This window comes from Coregonus lavaretus, assembly GCF_964263955.1.
Source record: "Coregonus lavaretus genome assembly, chromosome: 33".
Classification (NCBI taxonomy): Eukaryota; Metazoa; Chordata; class Actinopteri; order Salmoniformes; family Salmonidae; genus Coregonus; species Coregonus lavaretus.
This window is the reverse complement of record NC_140020.1, coordinates 17,328,687-17,349,442: the sequence shown is the minus strand read 5'-3', so window position 1 is coordinate 17,349,442 and position 20,756 is coordinate 17,328,687. Positions and strand designations below refer to the sequence as shown.

General features: G+C 44.7%; 1 protein-coding gene across 2 annotated transcripts in view; it reads left to right on the top strand.

Annotated features, from left to right (window-relative positions):
- LOC311108833 (transcription factor HIVEP2-like) overlaps positions 1–15,373 on the top strand; it is an 89,342-nt gene extending 73,969 nt beyond the window's left edge. For both annotated transcript variants that reach the window (XM_084151596.1, XM_084151597.1), the window contains 7 exons: positions 4,478–4,547; positions 4,650–9,753; positions 10,022–10,173; positions 11,002–11,177; positions 11,435–11,536; positions 11,987–12,927; positions 13,767–15,373. In XM_084151596.1, the coding sequence (XP_084007722.1) occupies positions 4,897–9,753; positions 10,022–10,173; positions 11,002–11,177; positions 11,435–11,536; positions 11,987–12,927; positions 13,767–14,624 (7,086 nt within the window). In that variant the 5' untranslated portion in view covers positions 4,478–4,547; positions 4,650–4,896 and the 3' untranslated portion in view covers positions 14,625–15,373. The remainder of the gene's footprint in view (positions 1–4,477; positions 4,548–4,649; positions 9,754–10,021; positions 10,174–11,001; positions 11,178–11,434; positions 11,537–11,986; positions 12,928–13,766) is intronic.
- The last annotated feature ends 5,383 nt before the right edge of the window (positions 15,374–20,756 follow it).

Here is a 20,756-nt window from a genome sequence, read left to right as displayed (position 1 = left end):
ATCGCACACTGGCGGATGTGTCACAGTCAACCCCACAGACGGGCCACTGAATTAGGCCACTGTGCTAATCGAATGGCCCTCTGGTTTAAGTGATAACCAAAGCACACTGGTGTCTGCCCATGTGACTAACCTTTGTTTCTAGAGGAATTACTCCGGTATAATTGCAGATGTCAATCTGCTGAGACCAACAGAACTGTGTACACACATTTTTGAATTGCAAAACTATCCTCTGTAAGAGAGCTGGAACTGGAACCAGATGAGGTTGATTGAATTGTCTTTATTTGTTTTATAAGCATGTAACGCTGGCAGGTCTAAAACAGCAGAGCAGTCGATAATAACAGTGTTAACGACTATTTACATTTACATTTTAGTCATTTAGCAGACGCTCTTATCCAGAGCGACTTACAGTTAGACTATGACTGAATATTTAAAGAACATACTTTGGCAATAGAGATATTTTCCAGGTCTTTTTTTGTTTTATTCACACTATATTTTTTGTGTATTTATTTACAGTGTTCGTGTCCTGCAATTAACCTTTGGTTGGACAGTGAGAAATATATTGTCATGGTTCATTTTAACTTCAGATGTTGGTATTTGAGGAAGCGAATGATTAAATAGGATTCACTCTATTCTCTGTTTCAGTGTTGAAAGGATTCCAAGCACTTCAAATTGGTATGTGGCATCTGGGCTGGCCAAATGGTTTAAGGATAACTATGCCTGCCACACACACAAGTGACTGACACACAAAATAACAAAACACTCTATAATCCTCACTCCTGAATCTGGCTGCCCAAAAAACGCTCAATACCTAATCCCTGCATTGGAAAGAGGATCTATTTTGCTGGAGTTAAAGGGCCTCGGTAAGGTTTGCTCTTTTCCTAGCCACAATGGAGATGTGTGTCAGTGTGTAGGGCATGGTACAGCCCCAGGCTAGCAGCCTCCCACACTGCCCGTAGATCCTCAGTCAGAAGCCGAAGGTGGGCAGAGGCTCTCTCTCAACGTTATGTTCTCCCCCATTATGCATACCTCCGGGGGAGGAGGGGTTGATGGAGATAGATGTACTTCATGGCTTGATGTGTGTGTGTGTGTGTGTGTGTGTGTGTGTGTGTGTGTGTGTGTGTGTGTGTGTGTGTGTGTGTGTGTGCTCGTGCATGCGTGCAGAAACTTACTGTGGGGGCTGGTGTACTTGAAAATGTCTGCCTTATCAGGGGCATCAGTTGTTGGCAGAGGGCCGTCCTATCATATGAAATACTGTTAGACTATGGATCTGTTACATAAAATGCTTGAATCATCCAGTGGAGTGTTTCTGTTTATATCTTTGAGGATGTGTTCCATCTCTATAGAGCGAGGTGTCCCTAACACAATGCCTCTGTCACTGTCCCACGCACACTTCCTCCAGGTACTCCACTTGAAAAGGATGCCAATGAATATTCTCACCCACACTCTGTCAGAAAATAGGACAGGGTTTTAGTTGGGATAAATAGCACTTTATATAACCCATTCAATACTTTTTCTTTGACTTACAAAATGGTAAGCGTATGCTTCGGCACCATGGTAGCAGATATGGACAGAATAACAAGAGATACTTTTCTGTTTATCAGCGTTGCATCCACATCCCTGGGGCCCAGCAGCAGAGCTAGAAAGATTCATTAACGGAAGGAGATGCTCCCAATTGTGGAGGGGGGAGAGGGGGAGAGGGGGCGAGGGGGAGATGGGGGAGAGGGGTGTGCCAGCGTGGCCGCCATTAAGTGTGATATATGAAACTGACTCCAGCTTTCACAGATTGCTCTTTTCCACTTAGTGATAGGTTTGCTCAGTTGACCCTTATTTCACAAAATACTAGCAACGGAGAGCATATTTTGTGAAAATAAGCTAGGAGGAGTTAAGAGGCAGGTACAAGTACTGTAGGTTTAGACATCTTTATTATTCCTCTCTGGAATATCTATATCTACGTTATCTTTACAAAGCTGTCAATCAAGCACATTTCATTAAGTCGGTATGCAACAACTGTTCATGTGTTTCAATTGAGACTGCGTTCTGTATTTTCTTATTTTTAAACTTAGCAAAACATGGCTGTTTTGTCACATACACATTTGGCTTTTGGTTTAATTTAAACATATACAGTGGGGAGAACAAGTATTTGATACACTGCCGATTTTGCAGGTTTTCCTACTTACAAAGCATGTAAAGGTCTGTCATTTTTATCATAGGTACACTTCAACTGTGAGAGACGGAATCTAAAACAAAAATCCAGAAAATCACATTGTATGATTTTTTAATAATTCATTTGCATTTTATTGCATGACATAAGTATTTGATCATCTACCAACCAGTAAGAATTCCGGCTCTCACAGACCTGTTCGTTTTTCTTTAAGAAGCCCTCCTGTTCTCCACTCATTAACTGTATTAACTGCACCTGTTTGAACTTGTTACCTGTATAAAAGACACCTGTCCACACACTCAATCAAACAGACATGAGGAAGGTGAGGGATCAGCGCAGAACTACACGGCAGGACCTGGTCAATGACCTGAAGAGAGCTGGGACCACAGTCTCAAAGAAAACCATTAGTAACACACTACGCCGTCATGGATTAAAACCCTGCAGCGCACGCAAGGTCCCCTGCTCAAGCCAGCGCATGTCCAGGCCCGTCTGAAGTTTGCCAATGACCATCTGGATGATACAGAGGAGGAATGGGAGAAGGTCATGTGGTCTGATGAGACAAAAATAGAGCTTTTTGGTCTAAACTCCACTCGCCGTGTTTGGAGGAAGAAGAAGGATGAGTACAACCCCAAGAACACCATCCCAACCGTGAAGCATGGAGGTGGAAACATCATTCTTTGGGGATGCTTTTCTGCAAAGGGGTCAGGACGACTGCACCATATTGAGGGGAGGATGGATGGGGCCATGTATCGCGAGATCTTGGCCAACAACCTCCTTCCGTCAGTAAGAGCATTGAATATGGGTCGTGGATGGGTCTTCCAGCATGACAACGACCCGAAACACACAGCCAGGGAAACTAAGGAGTGGCTCCGTAAGAAGCATCTCAAGGTCCTGGAGTGGCCTAGCCAGTCTCCAGACCTGAACCCAATAGAAAATATTTGGAGGGAGCTGAAAGTCCGTATTGCCCAGCGATAGCCCCGAAACCTGAAGGATCTGGAGAAGGTCTGTATGGAGGAGTGGGCCAAAATCCCTGCTGCAGTGTGTGCAAACCTGGTCAAGACCTACAGGAAACGTATGATCTCTGTAATTGCAAACAAAGGTTTCTGTACCAAATATTAAGTTCTGCTTTTCTGATGTATCAAATACTTATGTCATGCAATAAAATGCAAATTAATTACTTAAATCATACAATGTGATTTTCTGGATTTTTAGATTTTTAGATTCCGTCTCTCACAGTTGAAGTGTACCTATGATAAAAATTACAGACCTCTACATGCTTTGTAAGTAGGAAAATCTGCAAAATCGGCAGTGTATCAAATACTTGTTCTCCCCACTGTATGGGTGTTTAACGATATTGTTGGTGGTATTTACAGAAAGGGGATCTGGCCTGTAACAAACCTCCATCCAACCACTTATACTGTAGTTGCGAAACTCAGGCTTCCACAGAAGGCTTATGGTATGTCCAGAGGGGTATACTAGAAAGCAGGATCAATGTGTTAGCCAGCTAACTTTGATAAGCAACCAGAAATGACTATTGATTTTATGGTTCATTAAAAAAGCTAAACATAGATATGTCTTTTCGTTTGTTGAATCAATTAGACCATGCCCATTTCAAGCTTCTTTCTAAAAAATCATTGAACCTGCTTTGTAGTTTACCCCTCTGGTGTTTGCACACATTCTTTTTGTGTAACAGCATGGAAGAGAATGAAAACAAAACGGACCAAAAGTAAATATTTCCGGTGCTAAAAATACCTGTGGTTTTCTGCCGGGCTATTTTTAGTTCTCACGTTGGCCTCCAGACACCCGCGTCACACAGCTTTCGTGCTCTTACCCGGCAGCACCAGAGCAAAGGGGGCCTTGTGTGTGTCTGTCGCAATCATAGAAAAAAAAACTGAAATCAGGAAGTACACAGCAGAGACTTGCAAGTTCAACATGTTAGCCTCAGAAACTGGGGTTCATTCTGTATTCAGGTGTTGGTGTGGTTTCTGTACGTTAACACTCGGAAATAGAACCACAAATGTTTATTTATAGTTTCTGTGTCTTTTAGGAACTACGTGGGCCTAGTTGGTACTGATGACTCACTGTTAGCAAGAGGGGGTGGTTCAGTTTGAAACTACACTCAGTAGAAATATTTCAAATTCAATCTAGTTTAGCACTGTACTCTTTGTACTGCATGCCACTGTACATGAGAATATAGATGACTAAACTGAGATTCATTTATTTGAAAATTGAGGAATATCCTAGAGACATAAGTTATTAACTTCTCAGTGAGTGTTTTGTTTCAATCACTGAATTGTTTCTCTCTCCTCTCTCTAGGTCTTATGTGAAGATTCTCGTGGAAGTTGTAAAAGGAGGGAAATCAACAAGCTTTTTTTTTTTAAGACTGGTAAGTGTTCAGTAATAAATATGTACCCAATCATGATTTTTAAGATCATGTTTTCTTTTACAGTACATGCCATTTATATATATATTCTGTTTACATTTTCAGATCACTCAAAGATCTTCATACATTTAATGAATTGGACAGAACATTTGAGCGCTGAAACAAGTTTGCAAGTTTACAGTATGATTGACAGAAAGAAGGTGTTCTGATGCAGACTATAGAGGATCATCGTGACTCAAATGTGGAACAACCCAACAACTTCAGCAATGGAAGGCCCCTTTGTTTAAGATCTCCAGGTGTGACAGCATCTGACATTTGACCTTTGAAAACCCAACTGACGTCTAGAGGGACAATGGAGCCACGTGAATCTGCTGCTGGACCAAAATGCATCAAGGAGCCCCGGGAGAAGCTACAAAGGAAGTGGGTCTCTGAGCCCTCAGCTGGCACAAAAAGAAGCACTTTCGCTGACCCGGAGGAAAAGAGGCACTCACATCGCGAAAGCATTCAAAGTGGTGCCAGTGGCAGCAATATTACTGGCTCAGCACAAAAGTATGGCTCTGGGAAGCTGCTATCAACTGCAATGGGTCAGTCATCTCAAGATAGTCAGTATGCACAGGCTTTCCCCCGTACTTACTCCTACCAGTTACCACAACCGTACCCACAGCAGCCCATGCAAGAGCACTTCCTGTCCGGAGCCAAGCCCCAGCCCGGTCTGGAGGCCCATGCCTGGCCCTTCGCTGGACAGCTCCCTTCCGACGACATATTCCCTGGACACTCCCGTGCCCAAGGAGTCTTCCCTCGTCAGAAATCTCCCAGTTTACCCAGTTCTTTTGGCCAGTATTCCCAGTCAGGGCCGGAGCCGCCAGAGGAGGGATACAAGAAGGAGCAGAAACCCAAGAAGCCAGGGAAGTACATCTGCCACTATTGTGGAAGGGCTTGTGCTAAACCCAGCGTGCTGAAGAAGCACATTCGTTCACACACTGGGGAACGCCCCTACCCTTGTGTCCCCTGTGGGTTCTCATTTAAAACCAAGAGTAATTTGTACAAACACAGAAAATCTCATGCCCATGCCATCAAAGCGGGACTAGTCCCATTCTCCGAACTAGCAGCTTCACGCACAGACATGGATCAGGCGTCCTCAGTGGGAGAGACAGAGGTACACTCAGACGGTGAACAGAGCACAGACACCGATGAGGAGACTGCAGAGGCCTCCATGTTTATGGACAAAGGCAGCCCCATTCCCCAGATATCATTTGAGATGGACAAAAGCACAATGGAGAAGGGAGGGGAGCCGGCATATGCTGATTCAGCTGAGGAACTAGCTATGGCTTCCATGAAAGTGCCTATCCTAATTGTCCCAAAACAAGGGGTCCCGCCAACAGCAATGGAGTGCCCCCCATTCACGGAACTCAAGGCTTCTCACATCAGCTCCCAGGTTGGCCGCGTGGATGACTCTCCCACTATCAAACAGAGACTGGCTCTGAGACTGACAGAGAAGAAGGGATCACAGGACTCAGACCAGCAGTCCCATCAGTCCCTGCACCTCCTGAGTCCACACAGCAAAGGCAGCACAGACTCAGGCTACTTCTCCCGTTCAGAGAGTGCTGAGCAACAGATCAGCCCTCCCAACACAAACGCAAAGTCCTACGAGGAGATCATGTTTGGTCGGACCTGGTATTACAAACCTAACTCTGCTAGATCTAGACAATCCATTGCAGTAGGCATGGCCACTGTTGGCCAAGACACTAACATAGTAATGGGGAAGATATCTGAGGATCAACTACTAGCAGGCGTTGACCCTAAGCAGTATCCCACAGGCCCTTGCCAAAGCAACACAGGTCTACTAGAGACTCCTGATTCAGGGACACTCATTAGGAGTAACTCAATGCCAACATCCTCCCCGACCAACCTCAACGTCCCACCGGGAATAAGAGTGAGCCACTCCTTTGATGAGATGATGACCTCTGATGACGTCTTCTACCCGGGTGCTGCCGGTCTGAGGAGGCTTAGGAGACAGGCAGCTTTTGAGCATTCAGCACATGAAGGGCATGGCGACTATGAAACTTATGGACACGTTCCCAAGAACGCAGCCCAATCCGTGGCGTTAAAGCTAGGGGAGCGCAGTCCTGTGGTGCCAGAGCATACAGCATACAGCCCTTATGGTACTAAAGTGGGAATGACAGAGATTGCCACTCGTAAACGCAGGAAGGAAAAGAGTGTAGGAGATGAGGAGGATGGCCCTGTCCAGTACGACAGTAGTTTTAGTGGCTCAGTAGATATGGTCAGGGATTATGATTCAAAACAAGGTAGTCAAGAGGGTTCAAGGGGGACACCTACTGGAAAGGGATCCATGGGATCTATGTACAGTGCACATAGCCAATCAGACAGTTTTGAAACATGCTGTAGTAGTATGTGCTCAGAGGACGTAGTGCTAGTCCCAGACTCTGACAGAAAGGCAGCTGGCAACGTTATCTCTGTCATTCAGCACACCAACTCACTCAGTAGGCCAAACTCCTTTGAGAAGTCAGAGTCCTTCGAGCACCCAGCCTACCTGCAGGACAAACCCTCCAGCCAATATTCAGAGCAGTCAGATACAGAGAACATAGAGGATGTGCAGAGCCCAGAGTCTAACCTAAGGTCTGAGAGCATGGAGCAGCAGCAGCAAAGAGACAGTGATTTAGTTTCATCCAACCAGCCCTGTCACATGCCCCCCAAACTGGTACGCCAGTCTAACATCCAAGTGCCTGAAATCAGGGTGACAGAGGAGCCAGATAAACCTGAGAAAGAGCCTGACGTACTGACCAAGGAGCCGGAGAAGCACGTTGAAGAGTTCCAGTGGCCCCAGAGGAGTGAGACACTGTCCCAGCTCCCAGCGGAGAAGCTGCCTCCTAAGAAGAAGCGTCTGCGTCTGGCAGACCTGGAGCACTCCTCTGGGGAGTCCAGCTTTGAGTCCTGCACCAGCCTGTCCAGGAGCCCCAGCCAGGAGAGCAACCTGTCCCACAGCTCCAGCTTCTCTATGTCCTTTGACAGGGAAGAGAGCTTAAAGTCTGTGTCACCTTCCAAGCAGGAGGACTTTGGCAAGCAGTCTGAGTACAGCGGCAACTCTCTCACTATCCCAGGCCATCAACAGCAGAGGGAGATGCGACGCTCCTCGTCAGAACAGGCTCCCAGCGCTCTGCCCACCGAGATCCCAGAGATCCGTAGCAAGTCCTTCGACTATGGCAGCCTCTCAACATCATCCAGACAGGGAGAGGTTTACTCCAGTGCATCAGCCATGAAAGATCGGAGACGGGGCTACCTAGTAAGGCAGGCATCCCTCAGTGTTTACCCTGAGACTGTGGTGCATGAGCAAGGTGGTCTCGAAATTACTGTCAAGCAAGAGCATTCGGACCATGGACCCTCATCTTGGCAGAGCCCCCCATCCTCTCAAGGTTCTCTCGGTGCATCAGCCAGCGAAGTAGCAAGACCCAAGAGAGGGTCACATCATCATCTTCTGCAACAGAGCATTAGTGAGGACAGCCAGGACGACCCACCACTGTTCCAGAAGTCATCTCGTCTGCCAAGTCAACAGTCATCAGAGGGAGAGCATCCAGGTCACGAGCTCATGAGCCAGGAAACGATGCAATACTCCTCACTCCAGAACAGCTTGGCTTCACTGCCTTTCCTGCCATTTCAGCCTGGTCTGTTCTGGCATCCCGAGTCTACACAGAGACACAAGCAGCATCTGGCTTTCCAGCCACACCAGTTACAGAAACTACATATCAGACAGCCTAGTCTACCACACATGCTCCAGAAATCCCACCCATCTCTTAATCAGCTACAGCAGATCCAGGAGCAGTGCGACGCGAAGGCTGAAGGTGCTATCAGTCAGAGCTATCAGTATCCCTCCAGAGCCTCCCCCCAGGCCCAGCATTACGGCTCTCTTCCGTCTAAAGTGGCCCTCACCGAGAGCACGGTGCTCCTGCAACAGGTCCAGCCAATCTTCGCCACTCAGAATGCAGGTTCACAGTCATCTCTCCCAGGTATGCTAGTCCCCGTTAGGATGCAGACTCAAGTGCCATCTTACGGAAGTGTTATGTACACAAGTGTTTCACAACTCTTAACTAACCACGGCCAGAGCACTTATTCAGCAAGAGTCATATGCTCAGAGAGTGTATCATCCAGTTCACCAACAGGTGGCACTGTTTCAAAGCACGGCGTTGGCTTCAACTTATCTCAGATCCTTGGTCAGCCTGAGGGAGCTCTACGTTATCCACTGTGGAATGTTCCGGATCTGAACACTGAACACGGGAGACTGAACACGGGAATTCCGCTGTCGTTGACATCAGGAACCATCTCCACCACGGATGCGTCCTCCAGTATTGGGGGAAGCAAGCGGATGCTATCACCGGCCAGTAGCCTGGAACTCTTTATAGAGACCAAACAGCAAAAACGGGTCAAGGAGGAGAAGATGTACGGTCAGATTGTAAAGGAGCTAAGCGCTGTCGAGCTGAGTGCTTCGAAAGACAGCAGCACGTTACCAAAGCGCGCCCCTCTGAAGAGCGAGGGTTCAATGGACGATCAGGAGAGGATGTCCTCCTCCCCACCAGCAGACTTCCCCTCCACCAAAATCCCAGTGCGTTCTAATGCACCCCACATACCTGATGTGCCACCAGCTGACAGCTTCACTCCCCCTCTGCAAATCGTGACGGACTTCCCTGGTGGCAGAGAGTCCCCAGAGGAGCTGGACGTTGATGACTCCTCCACCCCAGAGGCTAGCTGCAGCCCACAGTCCATGGTCTCCTCCAGTGACACTCCAGGAGAAGCCAAGCCACCCATGGGCAGCAAGATACCTGTCAACATGCTGGTGCAGCTGGCTGCCAATCAGAGTGGGGGCGCTGCTGGAAGCACTCTACTGCTCACAGATCTGGCCGACATTCAGCAGTTCTTTCAGTTCCCCAGTCTTCGCACGACAACCAGTGTCAGCTGGTGCTTCCTGAATTACACCAAGCCAAACAACGCTCAGACGACTCCCCTGACTTCTGTCTACGGCTCCTGGTGCATCAGCTCTTACAACCCCAACCCTCTCAGTCTCAGCACCAAGTCTACTCTGGCCCTGCTATGCTCCAAGCAGAGGAAGAACACAGAAACCTACACGATGGCTGCTATGTATCAACCTGGGACTGGAAAACTTGTGTCCTCTCTTGCTTGGAAGCAGAAGTTTGAGCAGGTAGTCACACGTCACATACAGTATGTCTCTTATTCATAGTTAATGTATTTATTGGTTAATGGGTGGTTAACGGTTGGTTACTAAATAAGTATTCAAGTTTTAGAATTCACATGCTTTAGAGAGTTTGAAATCCCCTACAATATTAGAAACCAATCTGGGATAAAAGTCTATTTTGAAGCCGACATTCCAGTACTGTACATCTGCCATCAAGTGTTTTTGTCTGTTTGTGAGGATTTAACTGAGTGTTATGCATGTTTTTCATTTGCAGATGAAGCCAGAGCTCATGCAGCTAGATGTGAGCAAATATGGGAAGAAAATCAAGGGGCTGAGTGCCAGGGATCGAATCAAGGAGGACCACGGAGAGAAAGAGGCCTCCTCAAAGCAGGCTGAGCCCACTCGCATCAAAATCTTTGAAGGAGGGTATGTGAAGATGGCTGCCATTAGCCATTCAAATTTAATTGAAAGCATTTTAATATCAGTGTGGCACCTTCTCGAGAGGGCTGCTTAAATGTGTATATTGTTGTGACTTTTACACAAAATGTACAGTTTTATGGAAGGCAGAAGATGAACAGCTCTTAAATATGTTGGATTTAATGCCTGGCGGCTGAAACCACTTCTTCAGAGCAAAATATTATTTGAGAATGGTAATACAATGACTGTGATAACTGGAATTTAAGTATTACTTAAATCACTTTACATTTTTTATGACTTCACATTTATTCACTAGAGGGTGTTTTCTGCAGAAATGTTATAGATTTAAAAAAAAACACAGGATGGATTTTTCAGATGGATTTTAATTGTGGTTGAAAGGCGTTACTAGTATAGGCTACAGTAAAGCAACGTTTTGTTGTTTAACAGCCATGGTATTATTGACTACTGTGCATGAGGCTACTGTAACCTCTTTGCGTTGGAGCAAGCAATAGATAGATTTCCAAATGAGTTTTTCAATCATCTGACATTTTTTCAAAATCACATATCTGGAATGTCCCTTTTATGATATTACAATGTACAGTGAGAAAAATGTACAAGAATTACATTTCATAAATGGGAACAGCTGTAAAAATATCTCTGACCAATACCCAGTTGAATTTGGCACCAGAATTATTTTCTCTGAGCAGTAATAGGCAAACTTTCCCAATGTAAAGTGGCCTGTTTGATGTATTTGATATTTGCTCCCTTAACACATGCTTCGATTATACTCAATATCCTCCAATAACGTTGGAAAATCTGGTCTTCTTATGATTTCAGGTACAAATCCAATGAAGACTATGTTTACGTGCGGGGTAGAGGAAGAGGGAAGTACATCTGTGAAGAGTGTGGAATTCGTTGTAAGAAGCCAAGCATGCTGAAGAAACATATCCGCACACACACCGATGTCAGACCATATGTCTGCAAGTTCTGCAACTTTGCTTTTAAAACTAAAGGTGGGTTTCCTTCTTCCGCTTCATATAACCACATATATGCAAATGTACACCTTCCTTCTCAAGGAATTGAACCTGATAGTTCAAACATAAACAGTGATCACACTGGAAAATGATTTATGTAGAACTGCGACTACAGACTTCAGTCTACATTGCATTAGGAGAGTGGCAAGGTTCTCTCTCTGCTGCAGTAAAGTGTTGATGAGTTTATTATGCTGCTTCCAGTAAGACTTTTTAAAAGTTGTAAACTCTGGTTTCAGGAAACCTGACAAAGCACATGAAGTCGAAAGCCCACATGAAGAAGTGCTTGGAGCTCGGGGTGTCAGTGACATCTGTGGAGGATGCAGACGCCGAGGAAGCTGGTATGAATCAGACAGACTGACTGAGCACATTGTGTAGAGATGAGCCAACATTTGATAAATACTGGGCCCTGTAAGTTGCACTGGTGCGGTTCTTGAGGGACAATTATCGTAATGAAAAACAGGAGCTGCCTCTCTGTCAGGTTTATGTAAAATAACCAACTTTAAGATACACAGTTCACATTTTCCCTGCTTGAATTCCACCATTCTTCATAGAGTAGAAAATAACTCCAGTGACCCATTCAATCCAATTGAAATAAATTGCGGTTGCTGGAAAAGATCTGTAAACGCATAAATAGAAGAAGTCCTACTGTGTTTTTATATCCCATTTCCTTGTTAAGACTGCACTAAATGCTGTTTATTTGTCTTGCAGAATAAAGTAGGTTACTGTTATTTCATTTGCATAGCGTTTGACTGGATCAATGGTTGATTTACCAATATGTTTCTTTTTAGACAATGGCGAGGATGGCCAGAGGGAGTCTGGGAAGATGTCAGGCATCATGGCGGACCACCAGTTCTCAGACGCTGATGATTCTGATGGTGGCGAGGATGACGGGGATGAGGTGGATGACGATGAAGACGATGACGACGATTACGATGGCGACTCCACGCCGAAAACGCGCTCCAGAAGCACCAGCCCTCAGCCCTATGGCATACCGTCTCTCTCCATCACGGCTGTGGCAGCCTCTCAGAGCGCCTGCTCCTCAGACCTTCTGGGCCACGGCTCCAAACCGCCCCTCTTCAGTTACTTCACCAGCCTGCCCAGCATCCAGATCACCCAGCTCATGGTGCCCAGCGAGCGTGCAGGCCAGGGCCAGATGGCAGAGTACCAGCGTCTGCTGCAGGGCGCCCTGGGCGAGGACTATAAGAGCAGGCTAGACGTACCCAGCTCCATGGACGAGGACTTTGGCTTGTCCCCAGATCACAGCTCCTCCTCCTTTGACCTGTCCCCGTCTCGCCTCTCCTCCCCAGGCCTGGACTCCTCCCCTCTCCGAGAGCCCTCCCCCACCACCTCCTCACGCAAGTACCTCTCCCCCCGACGGGACCTGTCCCCCCGTGGCCGCCTGTCACCCCACAGAGAGGTGTCCCCTCTCAGGCACATCTCCCCCAAGAGAGACATCTCCTTCAGGAGGGACCTCTCGCCCCGGAGGGACCTGTCCCCCAGAGGTCACCTCTCGCCCCTGTCCCACGCCGGACGCCCCACGTCACCGGGCAGGGACCTGGCGGGCAGGAGGGAGCTGTCTCCACGCAGTCACCACCGGGGCATGATCAGACCTGTCTCCCCCAGGAGGGGCATGCACCATCACAGTGCCCCTTGGAGTCTGGGCCAGCACCTGCACTCAGAGATGGTGCCACTGGGCCAGCGCAGCAGGAGCCACTCAGAGATGGAGACGGTAAGTGTTCTATTCTATTTTATTCTATTCACACTGCACTTGAGCCACCATGAACAGCTCCTTACTGACTGTGTGTTAACTAATGACTCACAGTATTAATAGTAGTGCCTTATAGGATGGTAAATGGTCTCTGCCTTCAACTGTCTTAGAGATTCTAACTTAAAGTTAAAGTACAATGGGCCCATGAAGGACCACCATAGAGTGCTACTCTTGCAGTATCTGCAGGCATTTCTATGTATATATGTGGCTAATTAAGGATCCCTGGGGAAAGAGGTCAAATACAGTGTGTATTATTCTCTTCTCTCTGCCATCTGGCTTGTTTCCATGGAACTCAGTGATATAAAGATAAGGCAGCCGTAGCTTGGCTCATCACTCAGTGGTTAATAACTTCTGTTTTTCTTCTTAAGAGTCTTGTTAAACCCGACTTTCCAGGAACCCCAGTTTAAATAAAGCATGACATGGAGCCTGCTTCAGCTGTATAATTTTCAAATATTCATATTTTACTTATTTTTAGCTGGTAATAGTTTTGTCGTATGTGAGCAGATTTTTCCTGCCTTCTCAAAATCCATTACAATCCCTCTTTTCCTCATTCACAGTTTCTCAGTCAGTACAAACCTACAATTTGAAGTGTTAGCACATTATACATCATTAGATGCTTTGCTCCATATAATTGTGACATTTCAATTGTTGAATATTCATATTTTTCAAGCTGTTCAATTGTTGAACTTAAACTGAAAAAAACATAGTACTTTCAGAGATCATCTGCATACTAAGATCCACAGACCCTATTGATCTACGACCACTATACTTTGTGCTGAATTCACCTTGTATTTTTTCAGGATCAGAGAAAGGGTTCCCCTCCCCACAGCAGCCAGGAGTCCCCACGGCCCCACCAGGGCCTGTTCAGCCACCTCCCCCTGCACTCCCAGCAGCAGGTCCGCACCTCCTTCCCCATGATCCCCATCGGCGGTATCCAGATGGTGCACTCTGTGCCCACCTCAGTCACCGGCCAGGCCCACCCCACCCGCCTCCCCCTGCAGAAGAGCACGTCTGAGGAGTCCAGCACCAGCGAGGTCTCCTTCCACCTGGCCGAGGGAGGAGGAGGGTCCAGGGGTTCGTCCGACTTGCCCCAGCGCCAGGAGAGGATGGTGTCATCATCCACTCCCTCTCGGGGGACCCCGGTCCCCTCCACTGGCACCTCTTTACCCTGGTCAGGAAGTCGCCAGGACAGCGCAGACATGTCAGACAGCAAGGACAGTAAGCAGCAGGAGGAAAGCATACAGACTTGTACCAAAGCTATCGCCTCGCTCCGCATCGCTACGGAACATGACACTCTGGAGAAGGGCATGTTGGCGTGCTCTTCAGACGCCCATCAGAGACACCCCCCCCCACTGCCTCACTCCTCTCACCCCCCTTACCCCAGCCCTCAGGAGAGAGCCCCCAGCAGGATTCAGCACTTTAGTGGCCTAGAGGTTAGGCAGTCCCCGGACGGCCGCTCGGCCTCCCCTCTCCCCCTACACTCCAGCTCCAGCTTGGAGACCTCCCTGCCGGCCACATCAAAGGGCCCGGCGGGTTCCGCGGCAGGCCCAGGCCACTGTGCCAAGGAGAGGTCGCCAGGTCAACAGAGCCCAGGGGAAAGACCAGCAAGCACAAAGAGAGGCAAAGATATATCAAAGGATGCCACAGAGAACAGGTGAACATTGTTAAAAAGGGAAGGACGTGCAACGTAAAGACATCAACCCATACAATTGCACACACACACACGACACGCATACAGAGAGACAGACATTTAAACACACACACACACAAACAAGTCTTTAAACAAGCAAATTAAGTAGATACTCTGTAGTTTCAATGTATATGTATAGCATGCCTTTTATAACCTGGTTTGCTATTTTAACAATTTCTTATTTAAAGTTTCAGAGAATATACATACAGTATGTTAACTTATATATGAGCCTGACCAAATTGCTTATGGACTCCAGTCTGGTACTTTTAAATGTACAGATGTGCCTTTTCTTTACTTTCTGCTTATATTCTTATAAGCATATTAAGCAGGAAGATATGTTAATATATCAAGTTTGTGTATCAGCTTTGTAATAAATGCAATTTCCCGTCTTTTTTAGACACTTGAGTCTGAATGATGTGAAGTATCAATATATGTAAGGTTGCACTAAAACATATTTTTATATGAGTGAAATTAAATGGCTTTTGTGTACAGCAGCAATTCTATAATACTATTTATTGTATCATGTTTCATAAATTGTACATTTTTCTTAATGTTGTGGATGCCTTTTCTATGTAAAGCATGGGTTTTGCTATGGCATAATTAGAGCAAACAATATGTACACTGTAAAATGGCTTTATATGTTAGAAGTATTTATATACACCTAAGTGAATGCACTTTACTTGGAGGTATATACATATGATAAAATTTACCAGAATATTTACCTAGTATATAAATATATATATATATATATATATATATATATATATATATATATATATATATATATATAGAATATATATCTGCACTTAGGTTTTAGATTGACACCCACATACAGTATGGTAGTTAGTTCTAAATGCTTGTACCTTTTTCTCTCCTGTTCGCTGGATTGGCTACACTAGTTGTGATTTTTAATTTTTTACAAAAAGTAGAACTGTTCAGCATTACGTGAATCAATGTGCTTTATTTTTTTGTTTTCATTCAACGCTTACTGACGTAGTAGTGAAATATTAAAGATAGTTTGATCTTCTGTGAATCACGTTGCTTGAAGTACTTGATTTATTGATTAGTATGGGGAACATTCCAGCTGATGTAAATATTGAATGCCCATGTATTTGTACACACACATATACACACATATACACACAAACACACACACACACAGACACACACAGACACACACACATAGAGAGTAGTGAGACACCAGTGTGTTACCAACGAGGAGACCCCAGCGGCATACACACACACAGTCATACACATTTATCCATGGAAAGAGTTCATTCTGGGCAATGACATCAGTTCATCAAAAAAAAAGTTTCAAGGCTTGTAGACACAGATATCCAGTACTCTGAAAAATGCACCTTATTTGGAATCCAGTTGCTTTTAAAACCCTGTTTGCGAATAAACAACCTAAACGAATGAGAGCATTCAGCCAGTGCACTCGTGTGTGTATATCTGTATTTTGTATGGTGTGTAGAAGATCTGTGTAATTTACTCTTTGGACATTTTTGACAGTAGTCCCTGGTATTCACATAACTGTATTAACATGTCTTTAAAATCTAAGGTATCAAAGCACAAATCGTTGTATAGCAACAAAAAAAAAATGAAAAAATGTTAAACATACATAAAAAGGGTAACTTTGTGATGTTCAGTGGAAAGTACAATATCATGGAAGACCCCAGTTTCAATAATGAATCACAGTGCAGGTGGAAATAAAACGAATTGTTGTTTTAAAATAAATACGACTACAATAAAATGTCCTTGATGCTTTAATTCTTTCCAAATACTTTTGGACCTCACCGTATGTGGACACGTTTGCAATATCACGTAGGCCTACAGTACATGACCTGCTTTACAGTATATGTCCTACTTTACAGTACATGTCCTACTTTACAGTATATGTCCTACTTTAAAGTACCATAGGCGCAACAGGAGTCAATGCACACAAAACAAGTGTAGGCCTTTGGTAAACTTAACTCAGTTATAGCTCTTCTGTAAAACCTGAAAGAGCTCTCCAGTTGCTAATTTTAGGCTATCACTGTCATACTTCGTAGAACACATAGTTACTTCCCTTTGGTTTAATCCACTCTGACACAACTAGGTTGGTTATTCTCACTAACGTGTTTGTCTTTCAGATCACTTGGAAAGATACTTTGATCTTAGGGGTATTTTAGTCTTGATTAGTTTTGATTTCTTTACTTTGAAAGTAATTCTGTTTACGGAAATTGCCATGGGAATTCTCACCATAGATGAGAATTAACTCAGACCTATTTTTGATTGTCAGATTGTCATCCTCATGAATATTGCAACTGACAAATTGTTCTTATTTACTCAATAATACATAATTAAACTCAAGTAATCAAGTGCTATAACACTAAATGGGTATCATTGCAAAAATGTCCACTAATGGTGTTACACTCATCATGTAGAGATTAACATGTAATAAATGTTGGGATTCAGGTAGAATGTTTAAATAGGAATGCATTAAACACAATACATTTTAACCAGCCACCAAATGTCTATTGGTTGTTTCCTATCCAGGCGTGCGGGTGCAGTGGCATGCTGCTGTGACAGTTGTAAGTGAGCACGTTCAATGTATTATTTTCCTCACACCTCCATCAGGGTGGCAGGCAGGCGGTCGGTTGACCGTCCGACCCGAGGACATGGCTGTGTCACCCAGACACCTGCCATCCATCTGCCCTTGTCCTGTCTCTTCATGTCCAACCCTCTCTGATGAACGACTACCACAGACAGATCAGGATGGCAGGACGGGCCGCTGGAACCAGCCTCTGAATATAACTAAGCATGGCCCAGAGGTTTTTCCTGGTCAGGGAAAACTCCTGGTCCTAAATATAGGCTACCTACTCTCTATTGTTCTCTGACAGACATTTACAGTCGTCATTGATTTAATGGGTTAGGCGTGTACTGTAAATACATATTTTGATTTGTTTGAGAAATCCAGTGCCCCTCCCTTGTGCCACAATCACCCACTTCACCCTTTGTATTGAGTGGTTATTGTGAAATGTTTTTTGCAAGAGCCACATTAGGTATGGGTTTAGGGGGTGTGCTATAGCATGACACTTAGAATATAGATACATTTCAGATTATCTCTTTATGTTTTTGCTGTGCTGTGTATGCAACAAAGTGTGTATGATCAATGTATTTTTTACAATGTATAATTTACAAAGGTCTCCTTTGTAAATTAGGTCTTCTGACCTCAACTGGACTTTCCTGGATTTAAAAAAAAGCATTCTATTTAGAATTGATGAGTTGTCAAGCCATGCAATTGTTTTGTGCAGTAAACAAGCTGTCTAAAAGCTGTCATATTTAGCCAGAATAGTCACTTATCTAATTTCAAATTGGTCCTTTGCAATCACCATCATGTAGTACTACATGGAAGACTGCAATTTGTCATCAAGATGTCTTCCAAAGAAGTGGTGTGTGCCTGTTTTCCTGGAGAGGCATCTGGTTGGAGGAGTAAACAGCTTTCCAATTTTAAGTGCCAGGAAAAAAAAGAAATAAATTAAAACCATAGCCTCTCAAATTTCAATTTTTCAAGGATCGGGAAAGTTCTTCTGAGCACTTGACAGGAAAAACTGGTGTCATTAACAACCTCAGACGGAAACCACTGCGTGGGAAATCATATACAGTTCCTTCTGAAAGTATTCAGACCCCTTGACTTTTTCCACATTTTGTTACGTTACAGCCTTATTCTAAAATTGATTAAATATATATTTTCTCTCAACAATCTACACACAAGAAAACAATTATTTACATAAGTATTCAGACCCTTTGTTATAAGACTCGAAATTGAGCTCAGGTGCATCCTGTTTCCATTGATCATCCTTGAGATGTTTTTACAACTTGATTGGAGTCCACCTGTGGTAAATTCAATTGATTTGACATGATTTGGAAAGGGACACACCTGTCTATATAAGGTCCCACAGTTGACAGTGCATGTCAGAGTAAAAACCAAGCCATGAGGTCGAAGGAATTATCCGTAGAGCTCCGAGACAGGATTGTGTCGAGGCACAGATCTGGGGAAGGGTACCAAAACATTTCTGCAGCATTGAAGGTCCCCAAGAACACAGTGGCCTCCATCATTCTTAAATGGAAGAAGTTTGGAACCGCCAAGACTCTTCCTAGAGCTGGCCGCCCGGCCAAATTGAGCAATCGGGGGAGAAGGGCCTTGGTCAGGGAGGTGACCGAGAACCCGATAGTCACTCTGACAGAGCTCTAGAGTTCCTCTGTGGAGATGGGAGAACCTAACGTAACAAAATGTGGAAAAAGTCAAGGGGTCTGAATACTTTGCGAAGGCACTGTACTGTAACTGTACTGCACCTATGCGTGATGGCTTCACCAAAGAGGAGATAATAAAGTGTGTCAGCACCATTGGAATATGAACCATAACAACATTTTTCCAAATTGGTGTTCAGAAACTGTAATTCAATGAATGTCAGTGCAAGACACAGACGCATAGGATTATAGAGTCTATCTGCATAAAGCTAAATAGTGTACACAACAACCCATACATCCATTATGTCCTTAATTCATTTCAATCACTGCACTACATAAAGGCTGGGTACACTTTACCCTAAATAAAAGTCAGCACTGACATAGAATATGATATATGAATATACGAATTGTTTTATTGACTCTGGGCTAAACTGCTTTGAGAACATTAATTGTAGACATGTCATAGAGATATACTGCCATCTGTAGGTAAAATAAAGTAATTCAGCTGTGTAGAAAACCTGGTAAAATGTGGAGGGAAAAGTATTGTACTGCAAATTAAGTAGACAGGTTACTATCCTCTACTAGTCAGCACCTCGCATGTATTTCGTCTTATCCCCTTACATGACACTTTAATATTTTTTCTTTCATGAGACACGTTTTGAATCATTTTGCATCACTTCTAACTAGATTATAATACCTAAAAAATGACTGCAATTACAAACTTAAACAATGCATCCATAATGTTGTTGTTCAAAAGAGCCCAAGGCAAGACAATGTCAAACATCTGTCCCAGTTACTGAAAAATCACTCCAATGTCCCTCATAAGATCCCAGCCACTGCACTGACATGAACTTTCCAATGTTATGTACAGTATTGATTGAGTCTGACTCTGATTGGGAGCAGCTCTCTTTCCACAAGGTAGAGAGGTATTTTTATTGTTCAGGCTGTTTGGCTGCCTCCCAGATGGATGAGGCTCCCTCTCTCTGGCCCTGAGCTCCAGGCTAGCTGATAGGGGACTGGAGCCACAAATGGTCCGCATGGGAACTCTGAGTCATAAACGGAACCAGATGTAGGGCAGATAACATAAGTCTCTGAGTCAGACTGATGTTATTGTTTACGGTAATCTCTCACATTGGTGATGATATGAGAGCCCAATGAAACTGATACACAATCGAAATATGTAAGAGAGCAGATTGGGGGAATTATTGTAATATCTGCAACCTGACCTGAATATTCTTTTAACACTAAATGTATTTTATGGAAACAGGGTTTGCCGGCTTCTGTTTTCAAGAAATGTGGTCCTCTGCATTTATTTACGACAGATGTCCTTGGTTCTACATGTCATGTACTTTGTCAGATCCTGGTTTATTTACTGTATATGGTCCATATATGCTAGCCAATGTTTTCCATATAGGATGCTCTATGTTCCTATGTATTACATCTTGAACGTTATTTAAACCTTATGTAAACCCTCACAGATCCTCTAAAGATAGAATCCACCCCCACCCCCACCCCCACCCCCACCCCCACACCTCTCTCTCTCTCTCTCTCTCTCTCTCTCTCTCTCTCTCTCTCTCTCTTCTCTTTCTCTTTCTCTATCTCTCTCTCTCCCCACCTCTCTCCCTTTCTCCCTCTCCCCCTCTCTCCCTCTCTCTCTTTCTCTCTTTCTCTCTCCCTCTCTCTTGCTCTTCCTCTCTCTCTATCTCTCTCGCTACCCCCTCTCTCCCTTTCACTCTCTCTCGCCATCTCTCTCTCTCTCTTCTCTCTCTCTCTCTCTCTCTCTCTCTCTCTCTCTCTCTCTCTCTCTCTCTTTCTCTTTCTCTTTCTCTTTCTCTTTCTCTCTCTCTCTCCCCCACCTCTCTCCCTT